The sequence below is a fragment of the Coenobita brevimanus genome, chromosome 82 (assembly GCF_032717465.1).
Source record: "Coenobita brevimanus isolate Jiangsu-jjx chromosome 82, ASM3271746v2, whole genome shotgun sequence".
NCBI lineage: Eukaryota > Metazoa > Arthropoda > Malacostraca > Decapoda > Coenobitidae > Coenobita > Coenobita brevimanus.
In genome coordinates, this window is record NC_137035.1 from 20,302,230 (window position 1) to 20,329,576 (window position 27,347).

Genomic DNA, 27,347 nt, shown 5'->3' on the forward strand with positions numbered 1-27,347 from the left:
TTAATAAGTTATGATACGATGTACTTTGTTATGATGTGCGATTAATAAAATTGCAAGAGCGTTAAAGCAAAACAGTTAATACACTGATTGAATTATTTTAGTGCAGTGATCTATTCATCATTTATTGGTTAGATTTAAAAAATTTCCTGAGGGGCCTACAGTAGCCTACCCCTCCCACATCTTTATGGGTTTGCTTTGCTCTGGAAACCTCCCCGACTCAGTTTCTGGGTGAGCCCCTGAGGAATGAGTTTCTTTGGTTACTAGTCATCTTTACCCTATAGTAACAGTCTGACTAAACTTGGCCATGAACTGATCTAGGAATTGTCAGCTGAATAAACGCACTATAGCCTACATTTCTTCAGGTTATACATAGCACGTGACAGGATGTGCGTGATAATTTGATAACCTACGAGTGTCCATAATTTTCATTTGATGGTGGCTTTCATTAGTCATTTTATTCACTGACTTATACTGTTCTATGGGAACAATAAAAGTGGAAGAGTAAAACGTTGATAAGAGTGAAGTTAGATATGCTTCACATTTTTCACATGGAACGTAACAATCTCTTAGTCCGCATGAACCGTCAGTGAAAAAATCGTGACATTTAAACATACATAATATGACTGTAATGTAATATGAATTTAACTAATATAAAAACTAAAAGAATCGTGAACGGAAACGAACTCCACGGCAATGATGACAGACCGTCAGACGGCACGTCGCCAGGCTTCACAAGTGTCAACAAAGCCATTGCTAAGAGTGATATCTTTATAATTCTTTACAGCCTCAGCGTTCTGTCATGCTGCTTCGACTGGGAATATTTATCTCTTTGCTATGCTTAGCTTCGTGCACATTATCCGTGAGTGACAAAAAGAAAAAGAACGAGAATAGCAAGGTAAGTTTATTGTTTAGCCTCGTCCCTTAATAATGCACAGTGCCACACCGGACTCATGGTTGCAAACCTATTACTGTAGTCGATTTGCTTTCATCTGCCAGAGATCCGTAACCTCTTACAACTTAGTTGATGATAAGGCATACTGCGTCTGTAGGGTAAATTTGACAAGTAACCAAGGAAACCCATTCCTACCTCACCAGAAGCTCATCAAATTCCATGCGACCACAATGGGGTGCTTCTGAAAAGCCGGTAAAGCCTAGTATTCCGGTAGATGTTACCACCATTGGGACAAACACAGTCCCCGTGCTGTTTTAAAAGCATATTTTTCCTTGTTAAATACCAACACTGTTGTGTGAAACTGTGAATCATGGTAATGTCACATACCATAAGTAATACAAATAGAACACGTATATATAACGTAGCGTGAATTGTTTGTATTTATCATAAACGGAAATTGAAATATCATTGATGGCATGTGATGGCAACCTGTCATTCAGTGGTCCTATGTTATTTAATTTCTGCTACATTTAGTGGAGGTTAAGTTCTTAATACATAGTTTGTTCAGACTATAAATAACGCCTAGTGGGTATCTTGACTCATTCAGTCTCTATGTGGGCAGAAATTTAATGTTGAGTAAATACTGGGACTCAACATTTTGTGAATAAACTGCAATACCTCGCCACTAGACCACACGGGAATTTATAGTGTTGTGCAGTGATAAGAAATTAGAATTTAGAGTGCAAAGGATTAACTGTGGAGTGCAAATTGGTGGTTGAAACTGGCCTGGTGCAGTAACACTGTGCAGTGTTAAACAATTATAACTCACAGTGCAAAGAATTAAGTGCAGCACAACACTATGTGCTTCAAGAGCCTTTTCACTACTGCCAAAACCTTAGAGAAGGCAGGCATAGACGTGCTGTAATTACCCTGGCTGAGGTACAGTCACTTCTAATTCCTCATTCTTTGGTTCTTTTCATTTATATCATGCTTTATGTCCATTATTGGTGTGAATAGGGTCTTAAATAGGTGCTGTGCATGTCTGGTAGGGAGTTATTTAGGTGGCTTTCGAAATTAGGCTGGGTTAGGGACCTTAAGTACCAGTCCAGGAGCCAGGGGCCCACTTTCCGGACGGGACTACTTTCCGGACATGCCTTTGGCTCTATTACATCGGATAGTAGTGGGATTAGTGTATATATATATATATATATATATATATATATCTATCTATCTATCTATTGCTAGACGCCTCAATCCCGTTTGGGATGGCCACAAATAAATCACCTCCACGTCGCCCTGTCCCCCGCCATTGCTTTGGTCTGGCTGTTCAAAACCATTATTCATACATTTTTCCATTTTATCTGGACAAAATGCTTGTATCCGGGTGGAAATTATGGCCGAGTGAATATTTTTGCCTATCAGGGCCCCCCCCCCTTTTTTTTTTTTTTTTTTTTTTTTTTTCCCCCCACCTTGCAGTGGTGATTGCTTTTCTGTGGTTGATGGGTCTGCTTGACCATGGTAATTGCTTGGCTGTGGTTTATAGACCTGCTTGACCAGACAGAGTAGTATAAAACACCAGGAATTAGTGTTGCACAATGTACTGTAGTGGCCTTTACAATGGCTTTCAAGGTTGGGGTATGTACGAAGGGGGCCAGGGGAGAAGTCCATTATCCAGTTTGATCCGCTGTCCAGACATGCCTTTGGCTCTGTTATATTGGATCATCGAGGGATTACTGTATAGACCTGGGAAGAGGTTATAGAGCATGACCTCGTGGAAAAGGGCTGAATAGGGAGGCTGCCAGAGATTGAGCAGAATGGAGAGCTGCCATTAGGTGACCAACGCCAACACATGCAAGCATGTTGAAGCCTTTCTAAACATTAAACGAAACAAAACAGAAATTTGGTTCCCACTTGGCACATCCATTTTCATGTAAATTATGTTCTCTAACTTCTGTTTGGTTGGTATGATTCCCCCAAATATTGGTACCCCTTATTGTGGTAGGGCCACCCAACACAACTTGGCACATAAAACCATCACAAAACAACCATTATTCAGCATACCAGACCCTTTTTGACAATGTTCCATCTCCAGACACTCCAACACTATCAGTGAAGAAATTATACACACAGGGCAATACAGCACCTTGATCAGAACACTGTCCTACCAGTATAAGTTCTTGCTGTCAGTATTTTCTCATCAAGGGTATCGTGGCTAGGCTTAAATCAGAACATCACCCAGCCCACCATCAGCTACCAAGCCTAGATTAGGGTTGGCTGGAATCACAGATGACTGCCCACACAACCTAGCACACATAATGGAGCACTGCACAGCACATGCGATACTGAGACACAACGTCAACAGTGTAGGGAACCTATAGGTTGTCCCTACTGGGTCAGTGGCTTGATTTCCTGCAGTTCACGGGTCTGCAGGACTAGGCGTGACCTGATTAGAACACCAACAACAATGACCCTTTATCATTATACCATGGTTTGGACTGAAGGATGCCAAGAAAACTCAAAAATATTTGTTGAAAAAATGTCAGCAGTCTGTGAATGCCTTCTGTAGGCTAGGTACTGTATTGAATGAGAAAAGTACAGTAAACTACAAGATCCTTTACTTTTTCTGCAAAAGTCAAATGTGAAAGAAATATAAAAAAAACAAGAACTTCAGCTGCGTATTTTGCATATTCACTACAATAAATACACTGTATATCTCAGTTTATATGGAACATAAATCACCAGTAGAATAGTGGTGTATATGAAGAGGCACCAAAACCATGCATTATATTTTCAGTATGACCACATACAAGGTTTTAACCGTATTGCACCAGTCCTGTGGAGCCCTTTCTTTCTTGGCATCCTGTCTCTCCCCACCATGCCAGGAAGCCTCACTGTCACCCCACTTCACTCCCCACCCAGCCACTGTTACCACACTGACTGACAGAGGATGTTGTGTAGGGTGCCACCTAGTTGGTTTAAAGCTTTATGCTGAATGATCTCCCTTGAGGTGGAGCCAGGATCCTGAGGACTTGAATTGTGAAAGAGCATGGTGCTGATAGGTTCCCCCATTATATATCTTATTTTTTCCATTTCCTTTCTTCCTGGACCCTGCCTCACCCCACCATTACTAGTAGGAAAAGAGGTGGGATGATGATGATAAATTAGATACAGTGCTGCAGTATCCCATTCTGCCTCCAGTGATTCTGTTTATATGCTTTTCTGGTGACAAGTCTTCCTGAATAATCACTCCCAAGTCCTTCTCATCTTTTCTTTTACTAATTATCTCATTGCCCATTTTATATGTCCAGTGCAGTCTTTTTTCAATCATTCCCATTTCTAATACATGACACTTCTTGGCTTTAAAATCTATTTTCCAAGTCTGGCTCCAGCTTTGGAGTTTATTCAAGTCCTCCTGCAGTTTTTTTTACAACTGTCAATACATTTAATATGTTTCATGATTTTAACATCATCTGCAAACATATTCATGTAATTATTCAAACCTTCTGGCAAATCATTTCTTTATATCAGAAACATTACTGGAGCTAAGACAGAGCCCTGGGGTACTCCACTAGTCACATTTCTCCATTGTGAAAACTCGTCTCTTATAACTGTTCTCATCTGCCTTCCTATCAGATATTCTCTCATCCACTTCAATAGGTTCCCATGCACCCCTCCAAAGGTCTTCAATTTCCACAATAGTCTCTTATAGGGCACCCTGTCAAATGCTTTCTTGAGATCAAGATAGACACAATCTGCACATCCCTCTCTCTTTTGTTTGACTTCTATTACCCCACTATAGAAACTTTATTGGTTGATAATGCAAGATCTTCCTTCTCTAATACCAAACTGTCTTGGTGTTATCATTTCATTTTCGTCTGAATACTTTGTCCATCTTTTTCTAATAATTTTCTCACAAATTTTGCTTACAACACTAGTAAATGGTACAGATCTATAATTAAGTGGATCACTCCTATCTCCTTCTTTGAAGATTGGCACAATATTTGCATTTTTCCAGTCTTTAGGTAACTCCATTTTCTAGAGAGCTCTTGATGATCACATACACCGGCCACCCTAATTGGTCAGCACATTCCTTCAGGATCCATCGAGCCACCCCATCTGGTCCCATTGTTTTCCTCACATCCAAGTCCCTCATCAGTTGTAGCCAGACATGGGGTAATAGTAATAGGTAATAGTAATAGACAGACATGGGGTAATAGTAATAGGTAATAGTAATAGACCCTCACAAGGTTTTCAAAGTAATAGTAATAGTAATAGATTAAAAATCATGGCTGTAAGGTGTTGGCAATAGCCAACACCTACTTTCAGCACAAGATGATCCACCGGTATACATGGAGTAATGAGGAGGATGGATGGTGAGCTTGTTGAACGAAAGGCAATGATAGACTATGTGTGTGTGGATGAGCGAATGAGAAGACAAGTGTTGGATGCAAGAGTGTGGAGAGGGTGGGGGAATGGAGTCTCAGACCATCACTTAGTGATGGCCAAGGTAAAGCTGCAAAGAAAATGGTTGAGGAGACGAAGGAGAAGACAGGAGGAAACAGCTCCTGTGAGAAGAGTGGAGAATTTGCAAGATAGTGAGAAAATGGCAGAATATGAGGTCATATTGGAAGAAAGATTGGGAAGGTATGAGCTAGATCAGATGGAACGGGTGGAAGACCTATGTAAGATATTCACGGAAGAGATAGGCGCTGCGTGTGAGGTGGTTTGTGGAGTGAGGAGGAGATGCAAGGGTGTGCAAGGGACAGCATGGTGGAATGATGAGGTGAAACGAGCTGTGGAACAAAAGAAGAAGGCATATAGTGAATGGTTGGCGAGTAGAGGTAGGGGAGAAGATGAGTGGGAGAAGAGAGAGGTATGTGTGAGTAGGAGAAGGGAGGTGAAGAGACTGGTGAAGGAGAATAAGAAGAAAGTGGATGAAGAGTTTGGGAGGAATCTGAGTGTGAAATGGAGGGAGAGTAAGAAATTGTTTTGGAAGGAGGTAAAGAAAGTAAGGCAGTGTGAAAGGGGATATAGTAGGGGAGTGAAAGATAGGAATAGTAGATTGTTGGTGGAGAAGAGAGAGAAATTGAGGAGATGGAAGGAGCACTTTGAGGATTTGTTGAATGTAGAGAGTGAGAGCAGTGCGAGTATAAGTGGTTGGGGAATGGCTGGGAGAAGAAGAGATGAGAGGAGGGAGGAAGAGATCAGTAGGGCGGAAGTAGTGGAAGCAATGAAGAAGATCAAGTTGGGAAAGGCCCCAGGAATTGATGGAGTGTGTGGTGAAATGCTGAGGTATGGGGGTGAGATTGTTGTGGAGTGGATATGGAAGTTGTGTAGATTGGCTTGGGAAGAGGGAAGGGTTCCAGAGGACTGGAAATCAGGTATAATTATTCCTTTATACAAAGGAAAAGGGGAGGGAGAAGTATGTGGTAACCATAGGGGTATTTGCCTTCTTAGTGTGACTGGTAAAATATATGGTAGAATACTTATTGATAGGGTTAGGCATATGACAGAGGAGCTAGTTGGAGAAGAACAAGGGGGATTTAGGAAGGAAAAAGAGTGTGTAGATCAGATAATTGTTCTAAGATGTTTAGTGGAGAAGTATCTAGAGAAGGGAAAGACAGTGTTTGCTGCCTTCATGGACTTGGAGAAAGCTTATGACAGAATAGATAGGCAAGGTGTGTGGAAGGTATTAAGAATATATGGGGTGGAGAGGAAATTGTTGAGTGCTGTGAAGAGTATGTACGAAGGAGCTAGGGCTACGGTGAGAGTGGATGGTGAGCTGAGTGAGTTCTTTGATCTCAATGTAGGACTGAAACAGGGTTGTGTGATGTCTCCATGGCTGTTTAATATATACATGGATGGGGTTGTAAAGGAGGTGCAAGGTAGGGCAGTGGATGTGGGGGTGGCTCTGATGAATGAGGGTGAGAATTGGAAGATTCCGGTGTTGCTGTTAGCTGATGATACAGTATTGTTGAGTGAAGATGAATGGGAGTTGCAAGGTTTGGTGAATGAATTTGGGACAGTGTGTAGGAGGAGGAAGCTGAAAGTTAATGTAAACAAAAGTAAGGTTATGGTGTTTGAGAGGAATGAAGTCACAGAATGTACAGTGAGGTTGGATGGTGAGGATTTGGAGAATGTGAGTGCATTCAAGTACTTGGGTAGTGTGATGAGTAAGGATGGAACTTTGGGGGATGAAGTGCGTGAAAGGGTACAGCAGGGAAGGAAGGTTGTTGGTTCACTGAAAGCAGTGATGAGAAATAGGGAGGTGTGTATGGAAGTTAAGAAGTCACTGCATGATAGTATTGTGATCCCTACCCTGACGTATGGAAGCGAGGCGTGGACCTTGCAAGAGGGGAACAAGTCAAGAGTGAGAGCAGTAGAAATGAGTTACTTGAGAGGAGCATGTGGAGTGACATGGAGGGACAGATTGACGAATGAAGAAGTGAAGGAACGTTGTGGGGTGGATGTGGATATGGTTGAGAAGATTAGGAGAAATACACAGAGGTAGGTTGGACATGTGGAGAGAATGGAGAATGAACGACTGACTAAGAGGGTGTATGTAAGTGAGATCGAGGGAGGGAGAGGGAGGGGTAGACGAAGGATGAGGTGGAGGGATGGAGTTGAGAGGTATATGAGGGAGGGGGAGGTGAGTTAGGGGGAGGGTAGTCAAATGGTGGGTGACTGAGTGACTTGGAGGCGTTTTGTCTGCGGCCACCCTTTGCGGGATTAGGGCGTCGGGCTATAGATAGATAGATAGATAGATTCTTCCATTTTTTTCTTGTTCATTTCCCTTTCTTCACTTCCCTTTCTTGTGTGTGTGTGTGTGTGTGTGTGTGTGTGTGTGTGTGTGTGTGTGTGTGTGTGTGTGTGTTTGCAAAGCAGTGCACCCAACACATCCCAACACATGAGGCCTGAAGTGGCCGTTGTTAACGTTTTTGTTTTATTGTCAACGTCATACGTCATTAATTTCTTGCTGCAATGTGTTGATAGTTATATTATATACTTTTAACATATCCTAGTGTTCTGTGTTTGTATTAGTAGTGGAACCAAGAGTGTTAAGCATGAAATCAGCTTGAGATGTAACTGCCAGTTTAGAATAACGGGTAGGGTGGGGGGGTTGGGTAAGGATGTGGGGGAGGATAGGGAGCTGGGGTAGTGGCAGGTGGAGCTCGTTTCGTCCCCCCTCCCCTCATCCCTGGGTGTACAGGGGTTGGAAGGGGCCACCCCTGGACAGAAATTAGTGATCGTGAGTGTACATGTACTGTACACTGTGTAGGGATATGGCATCCCCTTGTGGTAGACAGTGGCTCACCAGTGTTGGATCAGAGTCCTTCTCATGGTGAGGTGCAGGGAGATATGAAGAGGCTTAGCTGTGGGGTGGATGCCACAGCTGCTCCACCCAGGGTGTGCAGCACCACCATGTGCTGGCTCCTCATCAGCACCACTGTTGGGAAGTAAATACTGTAGCTGGTTTGGCACTTGGTTTAGCATCCAATCCATAGAATACAGTACATCAGCGGCAGCATGATCAGCCCCAGTATGGGGATTTCTTAAAGATTAAACATGACATTTGATTGACTGAAAAGTGTGACAGAGTGCATTGCCCTTGTTTGACAGTCAGAGTCAGGAGCAGTGGACAAGACAGTGCATGAACGTGGCCTGGTGACTGAGCGACCAAAGTGGAAGGAGGTGGTGGAGAATCATGCAGCTTACAGTCGTGACACATCACACCGCAACGTGCACCACATGACCCTGGCTTATGTCACACCAGTGAGTTTAGACCATTCTTGTTATGTACAGCAGTGTATAAAAATGTAAGAGATAGCTGGCTACATTGCATCCTACCATTATCATTTACCTCTTCACTTAGAGACTGTATTATTTTTAAATATTATTATTATTCTTACAACCACTGGACAGCACTATTCAGCTTAGGTCCCAATGAAACTTCTTGCATTGAAGGACAGTAGTCGTGGCAATAGAAGATGTAGCCCCGCGCTTATCTGAAATGTGAACCCAGTAGATTTGCAAGCTGAAGATGCCTTTCTCTTGCAGTCCACCATCCTCCTTTTGGGGGACAGGCAGTTGGGCTGCCCATTTATATTGAAGCCACCCCATGAAGTCATCCCTCTCCATCACCTTGAAGGGGAGTGATCGGATTAAAGATGATGATGGTACTGTATCAGAACATGGAAAGGTAAGAGGAAAGTATGAAAGCTATCTGCTGGTGAAAGATACTTAAAGTCAAAAATAGATTATAAAGATTGTGAAAATGTTTCAGTTGAATTTTTAAATTGTTCAGGTGAGCATAAGCTAATGGGGATGGGCTTTGGCAGGTGTTAATCCATGTGTATTGCAGTTAGAGTGAAGTTAGCTCCTGTAGTTGTAAATCACAGTAAATTTAGCTTTGGTACAAATATAAATGAAACTATTTATGGGTTAATGAAGGTTACATCTAGTGGTTACTCCTCATGTTTGGCATCTCTCCCAAGCAGAGTGATATAGTCTGGAGACAGCAGGAACAAAGTATAATTTTGTATACAGCATTGTAGTGAGAGTGTTAAATGGGATAGCATTTTGTTTCTGAGTGTTGATGAGTAACTATGAAGGATAAGCAACTGTTTCCATGTCAGGAGAGACCACCTTTCTGTTTGTATGTCATGGGTGCATTGTTACAAGTTGGAAACAGATTCTCTTACATGTGTCTGGGGTCAGATGTATGAAAAAAAAAAAAAAAAAGTGCACTGCAGCTGTTGGTCATTGTTGGCACTTCACTTATACCTCAGTTGTCTCACTTCAGCTGTTGTTTTCCAACCCCCTTACTACTGCAAATGACTAGTCATGCGTGCAGTGCAATAAAGTGTTTGATCAAACACATCCTTACTAAATTTAGCCTCAGCTTATGTCCCTCTTTCAACAGTGGAACAACCATGGATATGATGTGGTCAAAATGCTTGGTGGGAAGTTCACACACGTATCACCAGTGTGGCTGCAGGTGCGGAGGGAGTTGGGGGGTGGCTTCACCATGCATGGGGAACATGATGTTGACCAGGGCTGGCTGAGGGAGGTCAGGAAGGCTGGAGTTAGTTCTGATGTAAAAAGTGAGTATTAGCCTATGGTATTTGTAGCACTAACAATGTACAGTACTATATGTAGCAGAGTATGACCAAGCTTTTACCTACTGTACTTATATACAGTACAAGACATACCATATATTGTTTCTGAAAGGTAATATTGGTGTTCAAGAAGGGCAATTCACTGAGTGGCACTTATATAACTGGATGGATGTGCTGCCTGTTTGTACAAACATCCCGCATCTCCCTTCCTATCTCATAAGGTGGATGGTGGACCATGGAAAAAGGGCAGGCTCACATGCAGATGAATCTAGGGGCGCAACTACGACAATAAGGATTGTTTCATTCATACATGGATCAGACTTTTTCACATGACAGTTACACAGCAAGCTGCATGGGGTCCTGCAGCATTTTAGTCATCATCCTAACACCAAGGTCCCATGTCAGGACCCCATCCCCACATTCTTTGTCTGCCCACAGGGGCTTTCTCCCAGTGTAGATGTATACAGTGCTCTGCTTAGTTGCTCCCACACATTCTTTTCAAGTGTTTAAACCCCCTCAGTCTTGGGGTATCGTTTGTAAGATTCTAGTGTTTGTGTGGGTAAAAAATGCACAGATTCCTCCATCTCTATTTAGCATGACAGAAGACACTGTGATAAAAAAACATTGCTCACTTCATCCAGAGAACCTTCAGTGATAAGCTTTTCAAAGTAAATTAGATATATTTTTCTAAGAACTATCTTAAAACCTAGAAAAGCATGACATTTTTAGTATGTGTGTAAGAGGAGTCTCTACAGTACACTATAAATATTACCTGTGTATAAGTATGGCTTACACTGGACTTAGCCATTCATGCTTTATTTAATAAAATCTATCCATTGCCGGACACTTTAATCCCTTAAGGGGTGGCCACAAACAAATTACCCCCATGTCGCCCTGTCCCCTGCCATTTCACTGCCCTGCTCCCAGCACACACTCCCCTTTCTGATATACCTCTCCACTCCATTGCTCCATCTCATTCTTGGCCTCCCCCTCCCTCTCCCCTCCTCCACCTCACTCACATACACTCTCCTCATCAGTTTTTTCGCTCTCCATCCTCTCCTCAAGGCCAAACCACCTCAATGTGAAACATTGAAGGGTTGACAATGACAGCGTGGTGACAGCTGCTAATTTATACGCTATGAAATGATTGGCAGGAAATCTAGACAATACATAATAAATTAGGTAGTTCCAGGTGAATGTAAATATCACTTAGGCTTCTCCCTTCCTTTCTTATATATATTTTTATTATGAGAACAGGTCATACGGCATATTTCAAGGGGAAATTAACATGGAAAATTAGCGAATGAGTGCACGTGGGGTGTTGCCTGGTGATAATTAGCCCATTCCAGATGTATGGCAGTATCAGTTACCTTTTCTCTTTCTTTTATATATTATTTTGTATAGGAATAAGGCATAGGGCACATTTCAATGGATAAAATGAGTGGAAAAATCTGTCCAGAATTTGTGTAGTGCAGCGCAGCTGGGCAGGCGGGAGGAGAGGGTAGTGGAGGGGAGATTAGGAGGGGAGTCAAGGACAGGGGAAAAATTGCTAAATTGTCAACAGTGGATGGGAGTACAGATGACATTAGCAGAACTGAGTATAGCTGGACACTGGTAGTACTGATAGATGATACAAGACACCACTTGAGAGCTCGGTCGAATTCAAAATAACACAGAATCACAAAAGTGACGCCCCATGGTATGATCCCTTGCTCCCGAGCATCACAGAAGTGACGCCCTGCGGTTAAGGGGTTAAAACTCATTGACATGTATTCAATAGTTCTATTTAATCCAAAAAACTTGTTTCCTCTGTATTTATTTGTCTGAATAAAGCAGTACTGCTTCAAGTATTGTTATCACCAGTGTCTGTAGATGTATGTTTTAATATTTTTATGAGGTGGGGGTGCTCACCATCCACGTACTCGATGTAGTGCTGCTCTCAGGTGTCTGCCCTTTTCTCTTCTTCATCCATGTTTCCTTCCATCCGCATCTGTTTTTCTTTCCTTCATTCTTTCCTCGTCCTTCTACCTACTGGTGACTTTACACTCCCTCTTCTGTCTTTCTTTCCTTCATTCTTTCCTCTTCCCTCTACCTGTGGGTGACTTTACACTGAGTGACAAGCCTACTGGTTTCCTGTACACCAGGGAGCCATTTACTATGCAGGGTGGTAACCATGTAACCAAATTTTGGCGCCTGGTGGTTTAGGGGGCAGTTACGGCCCTCCAATCTGAGTGAGCCGGTGAAGGTTTATATCCAAGGGATGGTTGGGGTTTATTGCTCATGTAATGCCACTCAAGGATGAGTAAGACTGGTCACTCTCATCTTAAATGTCAGGACCAACTTGCCTATCCCCGGGCTTCTACACTCTTCGTAGGGCAATGTGGGACTGGATGATGAATGAGTGAATGAATGTTCTCAAGGAGTTGGTGCATTTACACCTACTCTTTTCAGTTGTACCTCGCCTTCTGTTTGATGGATGGCAGCCAACAGATTTTAGGGAACTGTTTCAGTCACCAGGGGAACGGACTCAGTTGGCAAATGACATTGTCAGCTTAATTAAGGTATGTCTAAAGACAGTACAGTACAGGTGGCCCTCCACATTTGGGAAGGTTAGGGGGCACAGACCCCTGTGAATGTGGAATTTCTGCAAATGTTTGGTGCACTCTCCTGTAAATGCCTCTACAGCCACAAATAACCCCCAGTGAGCAAGTGTACACATTCATTCATTCATTGCCAGATGCCATGTATCCCAGACAGGGTGGCCAAGGGCTTAGAGTTAATTGTTTTACAGGGAGGGGCACTAATCCTCCACCAACCCCACTACTGTACCTAATAAAACATATGTGGGATCTGAAAGCAGCATAAAATATCTCAAATAGTAACAGACAAGCTGTATAAAAAAGTTATCACAAATAAATTGCACAGTCGGGCACTAATTCACTCTCCTAATAGCACAGCAGTACACTTGTTACCTTTGAACACGTGAGAGCACAATTATTGGGCACAAAAACAAAATTATGGGAAGTTTGGCATGACACTGTAGTGGAAGCGAAGTGGCCGCGACAGTGGCAGGACACAGACTGAAAGAGAGACAGAGGAACGTGGGAGTACTGTGGTTTGCTGCTGGCCTGGTTTGGCACGAAATGACCTGTGAACGTCCACGCTGCTACGCTTTGCGGCCGCAAACGGAATCTTGGCTCTGCAGAAGGGGGCATTCTGTGAATCTGCGAGACCCATGAAAGTTGAATTAGCGATTGTGGAGGGCTGCCTGTATATTTTCTCTCTTATATGTGCAGTAGGATGACCACTTGAAGTAGTTATGGGGACTGAGGAAGACCACACACCAAAATTGTGGATGTTATTATATGTGATAATCTTGTTCGTTAATTCATACAGAAGCATGGTGTTGATGGTGTAGTGGTAGAAGTGTGGAGCCAGGTACCATCTGCTAGCCTGCTTCAACGTACTCCAGGATTGATCAGAGAGATAGCTGCAGCAGTTAGAGCAGCCGGATACATCTTCATTCTTGTCATACCTCCACCAGTGTATCAGAGGTTAGTCTAGCAAAGGTTTTTGTATTATAGGATGGGTAGGAATAAAACAGGAAAGAGTAAGGTAGATTTATTCCCTTCCTTTTGATGTCATTAGTTTAATTGTGCTACCTGTAAACACATTTATACAACTTAGAGAAGACCTCATTTATGAAGAGATATTTAAGGCTATATCCAGTCCTGCCACTTCAAAAGATCCCTCCTGCAGATTGAAATTGTGTGGTGATAGCAAGAATATAACATGTAAGACAAGATTTGTTTTTGAAATATAATGATAGAATTATATGGAGAAAAGTGGAATGGTACCTGCCTTGACTATGCAGTACATGCCAGTATGTCTAATATGTTGGTCATATGCTTTGTGGTTGTTTTAGCTTTTTTTTCTTTTTTTTTTTATATCATACGTGTATACTGTACTATATACAGTATAAATGAAGTTACACTGTTTTCAGTCCTTATCTTGACTTACCGAATCCCCTTGCCAGAAACTCGCCTGGTTCATTTTCACGGCAACATTTTGAGGAGTTGGTGGCTGAGGTTGATGCCTTCTCTCTTATGACATATGACTTCTCATCATTCCAAAACCCAGGTATATATATATATATATTACCTTGTGTCCATGCACCGGCAGGCTTGTTCAGTTACTGGTAATATATTGTGATCTGTATACAGCATACTCTACAAGCATTTTCTTTAAATGAATGATGATTATGAAATCATTAACTCATGGTGTGTACATGTCAGTCTTTTGCTTGAGATGTCCGAAGTGGGTCTGATTATTGCATTTGCACTTTGTGATGACAGAGGTGTGGGAAAACAAGGATAGGTTTAGGTGTTATGAATGGTGTAAGGTACTGGGTTGTTTTGATGTGCCAAAGCAGTATGTTAACAACTATCAAACCTAAGAGCCACTTATATCCTTCACTCAAGATCACATTCATTGAGAAATGCCTTGGATGCAAGCTCTAAGAAAGAAAAGACCTAGATCTGCCCAGAGAGGTACTTCATAATGACAGACAGCAACAGCTGTAATTTATGAGCAGCATCCATCATCGTAGCACTCCCTTTCATGGATTCGTATTTGTATTCATATTAGTTTTTAAAGGCTCCAACATGCTTGCATGCGTCGGCTTTGGTCACCTAATGGTGGCTCTCCATGCTGCACGATCCATTGCAGCCTCCCTGTTCAGTCCCTTAACCCTGAGGTCACACTTAATGACCTCGTCCCATGTCTTTCTCGGTCTACCCCTCATAACACCACCCCCAATATGAACACTTCTCACCTTCCTGACCCAATTATCATCCCCCATCCTCTCCACATGTCCAAACCATCTCAGTCTACCTTTCCTCATCACAACACCAATACACTCCAGTCCCATCCTACCTCTCAACTCTTCCATCGTAAACCCAGCCCCCCCAGACCTTGGACACAGGGATGCACTACACATCCGCCTAATCTTTGTCATTTCTGTACGTCTGAGCTGGTGAATATCCTCCTCCTTCACTGCTCAGGTCTCACTACCATACAGCATTACACTCCTAACACATGCTGCATACAAAGACCCCTTAGCATGTAGGGAGAGTCCTCTCAGTGTCAGGAGGGGCAAGAGCTCCCTGAACTTCTTCCAACCACTTCTCGCCCTAGCCACAGAGCTAGCTCCAGCCCCACCTTCAGCACACAACATGTCTCCCAAATAACAAAACTCTTCCACACACTCAAGAGATTCACCAGCAAGTTCAATCCTTTCATGCCTGACAATCTCCACCTGCTCTCCCCAACACACCGTACACATAAAATCAGCATTATCTCGCAGTCTACCTCTGATACCACTACATCTCTTATGCACCCATTTATCACAAACACCGCACAAGATTGAATTACTTTCCACGCCCTTGTGGCAAACTGCACATGGCCACTCTCCCTCCTCTTTGACAGTACCACCACCAACCCTAGATATCATCACTTTTGTTTTATCTGCATTTACCCTTAAGCCCTTGTGCCCCATACCATCTCTCCACTTCCTAAACCATTCCTCCGCCTCCCTTTCGTTCTCTGCAATCAACACCAAATCATCAGCATACAACAACTCCCACGGGAGTCCATTTCTAAAGTCACGTGAAAGGGCTTCAAGCACCGTGATAAACAACATGGGACTCAAAACTGACCCCTGATGCGCTCCAACATTCACAGAAAACTCATCACTCAAATCTCCATTCACTCTTACCTGGGTGTGAGCACCCACACACATAGCCATAACTACCTTAACCAGCTACTCCTCCAAGCCAAGCTTTCTCATTGCCCACTTCACCACCTCCCGAGGGACTATGTCAAAGGCCTTTTCCAAATCAACAAAACAAAATAAAGATCCCTTCTCCTACCAACATATTTTTCCTGAAGCTGTCGAACAATGAATATGGCATCAGTGGTCCCCCTACCTGGCATAAACCCAAACTGCATCTCATCAGTATTCACTCTTTCTCTAATCATACCTTTTAAAAATCTCTCCATTACCTTCATTATCTGATCTAAAAGCTTTATACCTCTATAATTTCCTCCTTCCAGGGCATCACCCTTCCCTTTATACACATCTACAATTACACTCTTCAGCCAATCATCTGGGACAACACACTCATAAATAATCCTATTTATTAGATCAATGACTAACCTCACCTGTATATCGCCTGAGGCCTTCAACATTTCGGCAGTCAACCCAAACACACCTGCTGCCTTCCCCACCTTCATCCTGCCTATTGCCTCACTCACAGTAGCAGCATCAATCAAAGGCCATGGGCCAGACACTGGATCTGCTGGTTCCAAAGCTTCCCTGTCCCAGTCAAACTCCTCATTCAACAACCGGTTATAATGCTCTCTCCATGCATCTTTAATATCCTCACTTTTCACCACTATCCTTCCTTCATCATGCTTCACACACTGCTCACCTATAATATCTCAATTATCCCTCTTCACCTGACCTGCCACCCTGAATATCATATTTTTCCTTTCCTCATGATTTAAGTTATCAAGTAAAAGTCTCTGTGACTCAGACTTTGCCCTGTATACCTCTCTTCTAGCCCTGCACTTGGCAGCCAAATATTCCTCTTTGAATGTCAGGACCAACTGCCTAGCCCTGGGCTCCTACGCTCCTCATGGGGCAACGTAGGATTGGATGAGTGATGATAGGGGAATGTAAGAAGAGGAAGATGGCACAGTATGTAGTGAGTAGAATTGGGAGAAGGAAGGAAGAGTAGGAGGGATGATTGAGAGAAATACTGTATACTGTGTAAGGACACAATAGTCTGGAATGCCTCCATCCTTCTTTCCTTCCATCTTCTTCTATCTTTCTTTCCTTCATTTTTTCCTCGTCCTTCTGCCTACGGGTGACTTTACACTTCCTCTTCTATCTTTCGTTCCTTCATTCTTTCCTCATCCTTCCGCCTATGGGTGACTCTACACTGAGTGACAAGCCAAATGGTTTCCTGTACACCATGAAACTATTTACTATGCTGGGTGGTAACCATATAACCAAATTTTGGCACCTGGTGGTTTAGTGGGTAATTATTGTGCTCCAGTCGGATTGAGCCGGTGAAGGTTTATATCCAAGAGGTGGTTGGGGTTTATTGCTCACGTAATGCCACTCAGGGATGAGTGAGGTTGGTCACTCTCATCTTAAATGTCAGGACCAACTGCCTAGCCTCGGGCTCCTGTGCTCCTCATGGGGCAACGTAGGATTGGATGATGGATGGATGGTCACCATCCCTTATCATGGGGCTCCCAGGAAGGTGCAAACCATTAAAGTTAACAATGATGGCAATGATGATGATGTACTGTATACATGTAAAGCATTTACTTCTCTTTCCGTTTACTAATACTTTGTGATCATTAGGTCCCAATAGTCCTCTGTGGTGGATGAAGGATTGTGTGGAGCGCCTGATTCCAGATGCTAATTCCCCAGATCGTGCCAAGGTGGGTATAACAGAACAAGGGTTATCCTTTATATCTTCATATCGTATCATTTATAAAGGCTTCAACATACTTGTATGCATCAGCCTTGGTGACCTAACAGCGGCTTTCCATGCTGCTCGATCTCTGGCAGCCTCCTTGTTCTGTTTATTACCTGAACTTATGACTTCAGTCCCATGTCCTTGGCCAGAAATTTATTTTCCTTATGTTAGGTGATTGTGGAGGTACTTTTTCAGGAAAGAGGCATGAGACTGTGCACTCATTGCTACACATGAGCACAGGGTGGGTGAGGGATTTATTCAGTCCCAACAAAAAATTTGGAATGAGAAATCCTGCAGCTCATTTGTGCTGGTAAAATTACTGTACTGTAATTTGAGACTCTCCTTAAAGTTCCCAGATCACAGAATTGTAGTAACATGAGTTTGGGTTAGCTGAAGCCATACATGTCAGGCCTGTAATTTTCAACAGATTGTTTGGGAGGCTGGACCAAATGTATATACCTCGTACTACAAACTTAAAATTAAATTGGAACGCTTAAGTTTGTGCATGCAATATTTTTCAGTTTGATTCCACTTAAAAGTTGATGCTTCATGAGGTGCATATGTTTAGTGATGGAGTTGGGTGTTTAAATAAAAGGCTTCACTTTCTGCCAGTATGAACTTTCAGCTCGAACTGTGACTAAGTTTAATAATTTGGCCATTTTACGTATATGTTGCACTATGCTACACGCTTTCCAGGATTGTTCCTTCATGCCTGTGGTAGGATTCAGGTTGAAATATACCACCTTGCTTTTATTCTTTTGGAAATAATAAAATAATCCATATATAAGCACTATTATGATTTATTTTATGATAAATTTGGATCAAATTTAGAAATATATGATCAAACACATGTGGACTTGTTTAAATTTTCAACAAAACTACTCCAAGTTTTTCTTCCTTTTTATTTTCAAGTTCAGCGTTATAAGCCCTCAGTTTTAGTTGAAGCTTTGAGAAATTAATATACAGAAACATTGGGGGCACTATAACCCCCTTAACCCCCCCCCAAGAATTTATGGCCCTACATGTGTCATAGTTCTTGCATTGTGCTAATCTTTTGGCATCACATGCTTCTTCCTTTTTTGTAATGATTACCATAGTGTGTTTACTTGTACTTTGGAGGTGAGCCATGGGAGAATGAGTGGATTTTGACTGTTTGGGTAGGACATAAAGTAAGATGTCCCCATAGTATCCTGACAGAGGAAAACTGGGTTTCTAAAAAGTTACTGTGTACAGCACCTGGTAACTAAAATCTAAATTTACCTCTTTATGAGAGGGGTAGAGGCATCCACTGTTGGTTTGAAGGGAGAATCTTAGAACGACCAGTGTTTGACACAAAAAGCACAGGGTGATCAAGAACTCGAATGTGCACTACAGAATCCATAACCTTCGAAGATTTTACCAAAAGTGGGGGCAACATAGGATTGGATGATGGATGGAGTTCTTGTTTCCAGCTATTCAAGGGAATCTTCTCCCAACCTTTTCTGGCACAATCTGATTGTCAGTAAATTTTTCATTTTAAATCGGCCTTGAAATTTTTTGTGCTGCCCTCAGATAAGCAACTCACATGAGCAGTGAGCAGTTATTATATACCAACAGTACCAGAGTTTGTAGTGTATTGTACATAGTTATGTTTGTTGTAACACCTGTGTATGGTCATGTCTCTTGTCAGTTATTGTAGGTTGTTCTGGATTGGCTTATTAAAGAGGATTCAGTCTGTGTTGGATAGTGCAGCAGGGTTTATCTTTGGCCTCCCATCATGAACCCTGATCACCTCATCTCTTATTGAGTTGCACTGGTTGCTAGAAAATGCTAAAGTTGAATTGAGCTGTATTGTATTACCTTCAAAATCCTTAAGTTTAGCAAAGCACAGTATCTTGGTGAATTCTTAAAGCTTTCAGTCAACATGCCTAGGTGCCTTGCACTGATTCCGTACGCCTCAGTGAGCCTGCAAGTTTTCGATAGTTGTCTTTTCTGATAGGTCTTTTTCCTATACAGCCCCTGGGTTATATAATAAATTGCCATTATTTATGATGTAATTGACTTCTGTTGAATATTTCAAAAGGCAGCTCAAAGCTTTTCTCTTTTCAAAAAGCTACAATTTGGGGAGAGGCGTTGTGATGGACAGTTCTAAGGTTTAATTGCACCCACTTTTTTTTTTCCCTGAAGTTTGTAATTATGAGTGATATGACAGTTCATGTCATTGCAGACAGAGAGGGATTGTGGAAAGTTTTGCGCATGTATGGTGTAGATGGTTAGCTGCTAGGTGCTGTCAAGAGTTTTTATGATGGTAGCGATGCATTTGTAAGGGTTAATGGGCATCTAAGTGAATGGTTCACGATTGGTGTGGGTGTGCGACAAGGTTGTGTGATGTCCCCATGGTTGTTCAATATATATATGGATGGGGTGATGAGAGAAGTAAAGACACGAGTAATGGAGAGAGGTATGGCGTTGGTAATGCATGGTGATAGATAGAATATCTCAAATTTGTTGTATGCTGATGATGCAGTACTGCTTGCAAGTACTGGACAAGAACTTGGTAGGCTAGTGCAGAGTTTTGCTGATGTCTGTGAGCGTCGTGCCCTGAGAGTAAATGTAGAGAAGAGTAAAGTGATGGTTATTGAGAGAGAAGGTGACTGCCAGTGTGATGTTACAGTGAATGGAGAGAGCCTGGAATTGGTGAGAGATTTCAAATACTTGGGTACAGTGGTAGAAAAGAGAGGAAAATGTGCAAAAGAAGTTGAAAGTAAAGTGACACAAGGAAGTAGCTGGTGCAATGAAGGCCTTGATAAGAAACAGAGGCTTCAGTATTGCAGCTGCACGAGGCTTACATGAGGGAGTGTTAGTGCCAACTCTAACATATGGGTGTGAGACTATGGTTTGGCATGAAAATGAAAAGTCAAGAGTAAGAGCAGTGGAGATGGGACTGCTGAGGAATGTATGTAAAGTACAGAGGGTGGATGGGATACGAAATAATGTGATTCATGAGAGCTGTGGAGTGAGGAAGTCTGTGGACACCAGAATCAAAGAGAGTGTACTGAGATGGTGTGGGCATGTGGAGAGAATGGATAACAACAGAGTGGTGAAAAAGGTATATCTGAGCGAATTTGAAGGAGGAAGGAGGCGAGGTAGGTCATGGAGAAGGTGGAGAGATATGGTGGATGAGTGTGTGAGCAAGAGAGGTTTGGCAGTCGGTGAGGCTAGGGAACTGACAAGAAATCGAGCTGGCTGGATGAATGTTGTGAGGAGAAGTGCATGACCAGGGATTTGGCACCCCTTCTTAATGTGGCAGCTTCCGGATTGACTCTGTCAGATACTTTTGTTTGAAGCTACAGAACATGGTGAATGTTTTTGGCGTATCCCATAGAGCCAGGATTCTGAGGGCTTGAATGATGAGTGAATAGAAGCGTGGCCCATTGGAGTGGGCAAATTTGGGCTGTCTGGACATTGCTACTCCTTACCGTGCCCTAGGGTGGGAAAGAGGGTTCGGATGATGATGATGATGATAAACCTACACAGGCACAATCAGACTGGAGTGCCATAATAACCCACTAAACCATCAGGCACCAATGTTAGGTTATATGGTTACCACCCAGCATACACCAGGAAACCATTTACTATGCTGGCTGGTAACCATATAACTGAATTATGGTACCTGGTTGTTTAGTGGGTAATTAAAGCTCTCCAATCCGATTGAGCATGTGTATGTTTATATCCAAGGGATGGTTGAGGTGCTACACTCCCGTCATAGAGGTGGAGGGATGCAAGCAGACAGTTCAGAGTAGCAGCGAACATTGAAGTAGCGATAGAAAAGAGATTAAAATGCAACAGTGCGGCGAAGAGACAGAGGTTGAAGGGAGCCAATAAGAGAAGGAGAGTTGATGAGACGAAAAGCCTTTGACTCCACCCTATTGAGAAGAGCTGTATGTGGGGAGCCTCCCCGCACATGAGAGTTGTACTCTACACAGGGGTGAATAAAACCAGTGTATAAAGTCAACTACTGTGCAGGGGTAAAGAAGGTACGGAGTGGGCTTAGCACACCTAATCTCGTGGAAGCAGATTTTACAAGATATGCAATATAATCTTTCCAAGATAAGTCCTGGGTGAATGAAACCCCAAGCATATTCAAGGATGATGCAGGATTGAGCTGGATATTATTAAACATTAGTGGGTATTCCTGTGGAAGATTGTGTCAGGTTGATAGATGTAAAAACTGAGTTTTTGATGCATTAAAAACAACAAGATTATTTTTACCCCAGTCAGGGATATGAGCCAAGTCAGACATTAGGTTTGCCATAGCCTCATCCCTTGTTTGTTGAAGTAACTGCTGAGATGGACATTGCAGGAACTGAATGGAAAGGTGAAGGGTGGAATCATCAGCGTATGAATGGTTAGGGTTAGATGTACAGCTTAGAAGGTCATTGATGAATAAAAGGAAGAGGGCCGGTGATAGGACAGAGTCCTGAGGAGAACCACTGTTGATAGATCTAGGAGAAGGACGATGGCTGTCTACAACAGCGACTATAGAACGACCAGAGAGGAAGCTATAGATGAAAGCACAAGAAGGATAGAAACTGTAAGAGGGCAGTTTGGAAATTAAAGATTTATACCAGACTCGATCGAAAGCCTTTGAGATGTCAAGTGCGATGACAAAGCTTTCGCCAAAGTCTCAAAAGGGACTGCAGAAGGGCAGTTTAAGCCTGTAGTCCATTGGGTTCACATTTAGATGAATCTGGGGCTACAGCTACGACTATTAAGACTGAGATGGAGTGAAGAATTTTGAAAGTTTGAAATGTGTACATGGGTGTTTCTGTTTGTGGTTGTACACTTTTATGCACTCCCTCCCTCTTCTCCTCCAGTAGCCCATGCATTACATGGAAGTGAGTTTGACATGGTAATTATGATGGTAATAATGTAATGATGATGATGATGGTAATGTGATGATGAGGATGATGGTGGAGGTGGTGGTTTAATTGGTTGAGAGGCAGTCTGCAGTCCTCATGGACCCAGGCTCGTATCCCGGCTGGGGCAGGAAACAGTTTGAGGATTTGAATTTCATTAAAGCAGACTTTACTGATCCACCAAAAGACCTGCTGACATGTTGTAAAAATACCCCTAGTAATACCAGCACACCAGTCCTGTATAAGACAGCCCTAGCATGTATTCAGTATGGACGGTTGGTGTTAGTGCTGAAATGGTGACATGTGGAGGTGTAGGAGGACTACTGGGCCTTGGGATAGGCCACTGCCCCCAAGAAATAGGCCCTGAAGCCTTTGCCCAGAGTCAGACACACTAGGGGGGGAGGGAAGAAGAAAAAAAAAAAAGGGGGTGATGATGATGATGATAGTGATGATAATGTGATCTGCAGATTCTGCTGGGCATAAACCTGTATGGGCTGGACCACAGTGTAACAGGAGGGTCACACATATTGGGACCACAGTTTGTTCAGACCCTCAGCACATACAAACCCAAGATCTTATTTGACTCCACTGCACAGGAACACTACATTGAATACAAGTAAGTAACAGCCAGTATTAGGAGTAGCAGCATTACAAGTAGTGTTGCTACATAGTGGAGTTATGTTTTTTTAGTAGCAAGTACAGTAGCTGTATTGCAGAACTTTTTATCAAGAGTAGTGAAACAGTACCGATGCTACATTTCTGAGGTGTTCCAAAGCCTTCATTCTACATGCTGCTCATAGTCATGTTTGTCTTGGACATAAATCGGACAAATCTGAGTCTGGTACACGCCAGATACCAATGGACCATCAGTAGGGTTTCCATCTGTTATTAATCATAACCAAATTTTGGTATATTTGGTAGTGAAAAATCTTTGTGGTAATGAAGCAGTATGATTTGGTATTAGCCTTAAATTTGTTAATGGATATGTAAGTAAAGTATTTGAATTGTTCAAAATCTCTTAATTCAAGGTACTGCAGTTTAATACTTGAGGATATTGTTAACAGTTATGGTAAGCAATAGTTTGTCTGCTGATAATGTGTCAGATATCAGAGTTCAGACATTCAAGGATGCAGATGCAGTTGTGGATGTAAAACATTTACATTTTGCAAATGCTGATGCGGATATTTTGGTTTCACATTCTTGTTGTTTGGATGCAGATACTGTACAAAGTTTGTGAATTTTTTTTTTGAAAAATAGAGATATTCATTAACACAGTCATAGCAAGATGATGCATGTATATATATTAAAATAGTTTACTGCCCAGTACTTACAACACTTTTCCACATATAATCGTACTAATTACGTTCTTACAATTGAAACTGTTTGTTCTGTGTGAACAAAGTTTTGCAGGGTTAAAAAAATGTCGATTTTTTTACCATTTGATTCACAAATTTTTTTCACCCACACATATTCAAGCTAGTTTAATAGGACTTATACATAATAATCTTTAAAGATTACCCTACCTACCCATATCAATTTTTTTTTGCAAATATCGCACTCTCTTTCAATAAACTTTAATTATTACATTTTTTCGCAAAACGTCCGAAGTTTGGGCGCTGTCCGAAGTTACGGTGTTTTACGGTACTGTATATATATATATATATATATACAGTGTATATATATATATATATATATATATATATATATATATATATATGTATATATATATATATATATCATCATCCAGTCCTGCACTGCCTCATGAGGAGCATAGGATCCCGGGGCTAGATATCCTTCTTTCCTTCCATCCTCTTCTGTCTTTCTTTCCTTCATTCTTTCCTCGTCCTTCTGCCTACGGGTGACTTTACACTCCCTCTTCTGTCTTTTCTTCCTTCATTCTTTCCTCTTCCTTCTGCCTGTGGGTGACTGTACACTGAGTGACAAGCCAAATGGTTTTCTTTACACCAGGAAACCATTTACTATGCTGGGTGGTAGTCATATAACCAAATTTTGGCACCTGGTGGTTTAGTGGGTAATTATAGCACTCCAATCAGATTGAGCCAGTGAAGGTTTATATCCAAGAGGTGGTTGGGGTTTACTGCTTACATAATGCCACTCAGGGATGAGTGAGACTGGTCACTCTCATCTTAAATGTCAGGATCAACTTGCCTAGCCTCGGGCTTCTTTGCTCCTCATGGGGCAATGCTGGAATAGATGATGAGTGAATGAAAAAAACTGTCTTATTCCCTACCCTATAGGTGTTTTATCCAACTAAGGGTAAGTGGACTGGATGGGTTGTATTTAGTGTTCAGTGAGGCTTTCACCACAAAAAATGTCCCCTGAGCAAAATCATTGGTTGACATTAAGAATAAACACCCAGAACTGCTGCAGTAAATTGACTGATCAGCATTGTTTGTAGAGCTTCTCTCAGAATTCTTTGATCATTTGTGAAGGTTGCTATTCTTGATTTGTCAGTTATTTTTATTGAAAATGATGCAGTTTTTCCCATTATCTTGGTGATCGGGTTAGATAAGTCTAGAATCAGAGAAGACCATGCTTAAATGTGCCGTGACTCTAATCCAAGAGGTGACAAGAAGCCTTTATCTGTTATGTAAATGCTGCCAGGGATGTAGGGTGGTCTTGTGCAGCTTAAATAATCTGGATTGCAGTAGCATAACTTCGGGCTTTCCTAAGCCCCTCACGCGCGTGTCCAAAAGTGGTCATGTAGGATTGGCTGTATTTGCTTTCGGTGTGTACTAATTCTTCATTCACATCATAGATATCCCAGAGTTGTTAGCTTTGTCTGTAGCTGTATATTCAGACTCTATGGGGTACTAATTCTTCCCTGTAACACCAATTTTTGTTGCTAATATATCCACAGCCGAGGTATGGTTTGAGTGAAGGTTGAAATATGAACAGTCTTGTTTACTCTCCCTCTTTCTCTTTCTCATCTTCCATACTCTCACACTCTCCTCCCAGCTCTTGTGCCTTTCATATTCTCCCATACTTTCCCACACTTTGCATCACTCCATGTCTTGTCTCCACCCTCTCTCTCTCTCTCCCACTTTTTTTTTTTTTTTGCATATACAGTACTCCCTACTTTCCCCCCATCTTACCTTCCCACTCACCTCTTTCTCATATATTCATGTTTACCTCATTTGGGGTGGTTCTTTGGGGGCTGTATATAAAGTCAGGTACTACTACTGAGAATTCAGCATGTGTATTATTGTACCTCAGTTGAGTAATACTACTGTAGGTATTCTTTCCCAAAATAGTAAGTTGGTCTGTGTTTCATCAGGGATGCTCCACTGCCAAGCTTCTCATATTCTTCTGAGATTTTTGATCATTCACTTTATTGAATTTCAGTGAAACTTTTGCCATTTTGCTTATGACTCAAAGAACTGCTAAGCCTGACAAATCTTAATCTCCAAGCTGCCCTCCTATTGCTTTTATCTCTCTTTCTGTACCTTCATCTCAAATTTCCTTTCCAGTTGTTTTATAGCCAGAGTTTAAGACAGCCACAGCTCTTTTAAATCTATCATTGATGGTGTTCCTCAGGATTGTGTCTTTTTACCAATTCTCTTCGGTTTATGAGTGACCTTCTGAACTATACATCTACAGTAGTCCTGTCCACTCATACACTGATGGTTCCACATTTCTGATTTACACCTGCTTATGACACCTCGCATTGTAACAGTTGCAGGATGAGGCTTTGTTACACTTGACTAATGATTTGTCTCCTATTTTTGATGCAGAAAAGAAAACTTGTTGCCAGTAATGCCTGCTGAAACTCGGTTCCTCCATTTTTCTCCATGAAATAATCATCCACATGTGTGTTCCCTTACCTTCAGCAGTGCTCAACTCAGTCAACTGTACATCCTATTGTGTCAGGGTCCTTTGATATATGTGCACTAAATTGTAATCACTTTATCATTGGATCAGTATAAACAATCCTGTTAACTACTGTATCATCATGATTGCATGAGGTGTGGTATTTTGTAATCCTGTTCATAAGCAGACAGTCATGAAGTACTGTAGTGATTTATATGTTCTATCTTTGTTTACAGAACTAAAACAGGTCGCCATGTGTGCTTCTACCCAACACTGTACTCGCTCAGTGCTCGAGTCAGCCTGGCCAATGAGCTGGGCACGGGTGTGTCTCTGTGGGAAGTTGGCCAAGGTCTTGATTATTTTTATGACCTCTTTTGATGACCCAGATTAGTATGGGTACCCTGTGGTTTGACAAATCTTTAACAACACTGTAATGGGTATCATAGTACAGTACCAGATTTTTTTTTTTTTTATTTAGCTTTTTCTTCCTCAAACTATAACTTTTTTCACAGTAAGCACTATTTATCTTACCAAAAATCCAGATACCATTTGAAGTGATACGTTTAGAATGCTGGGTAGAGCAGAATATGAAAGATGGGCAATCTACTTAGAGAGAAATAAAATTTGTTCTATCAAAGCACAACCTCCATGTGAAGTGGGAGTTAGGGATTTATTTCAGCTCTGCCAGGGCTAAGGTGAGAAGTGCTTTGTATCCCTTGTCATCATTATTATTACCATCGTCTCTAATGCCATGCTTCCTCGTGGAAACCTCTGAACAGGAGATGGCTACTGCAGAAACACCTCCATGCTACCTTACCCTTAATTATTGCTCTTAGTCTGTCAAACATTCTTCTTCCTTTGCCATCTCTTTCACTAATACACTGCTTCATGCTCTTCGTCTCTACTACGTAAGGTCTGCCAAGCAACATTACACTCAGTCAGTTTCACAAACTTTCTTTGGCACTCCATCTGGTGCATTCTTTGTATTTCTCCATGTCATTTCAGTGAATTCCCTGGTGATTGAAGAATTAATATTTTGTCATCCTCCTCCTCT

The 27,347-nt window shown here is 42.0% G+C and overlaps 1 protein-coding gene across 2 annotated transcripts; it reads left to right on the top strand.

Annotated features, from left to right (window-relative positions):
- The first annotated feature begins 723 nt into the window (after nt 1-723).
- On the top strand, nt 724-26,756 carry LOC145409699 (chitinase domain-containing protein 1). Of its 2 annotated transcripts, XM_080280054.1 has the most exons (9): nt 724-895; nt 8,513-8,665; nt 9,816-9,996; nt 12,463-12,572; nt 13,408-13,565; nt 14,048-14,151; nt 17,447-17,526; nt 22,930-23,078; nt 26,530-26,756. In XM_080280054.1, the coding sequence occupies exons 1-9, from the start codon at nt 800-802 to the stop codon at nt 26,669-26,671; spliced, it is 1,173 nt and encodes a 390-aa protein (XP_080136180.1). In that variant the 5' UTR covers nt 724-799; the 3' UTR covers nt 26,672-26,756. The 2 variants fall into 2 exon arrangements, with proteins under 2 accessions (XP_080136180.1, XP_080136181.1); XM_080280055.1 differs by lacking the exon at nt 8,513-8,665.
- The last annotated feature ends 591 nt before the right edge of the window (nt 26,757-27,347 follow it).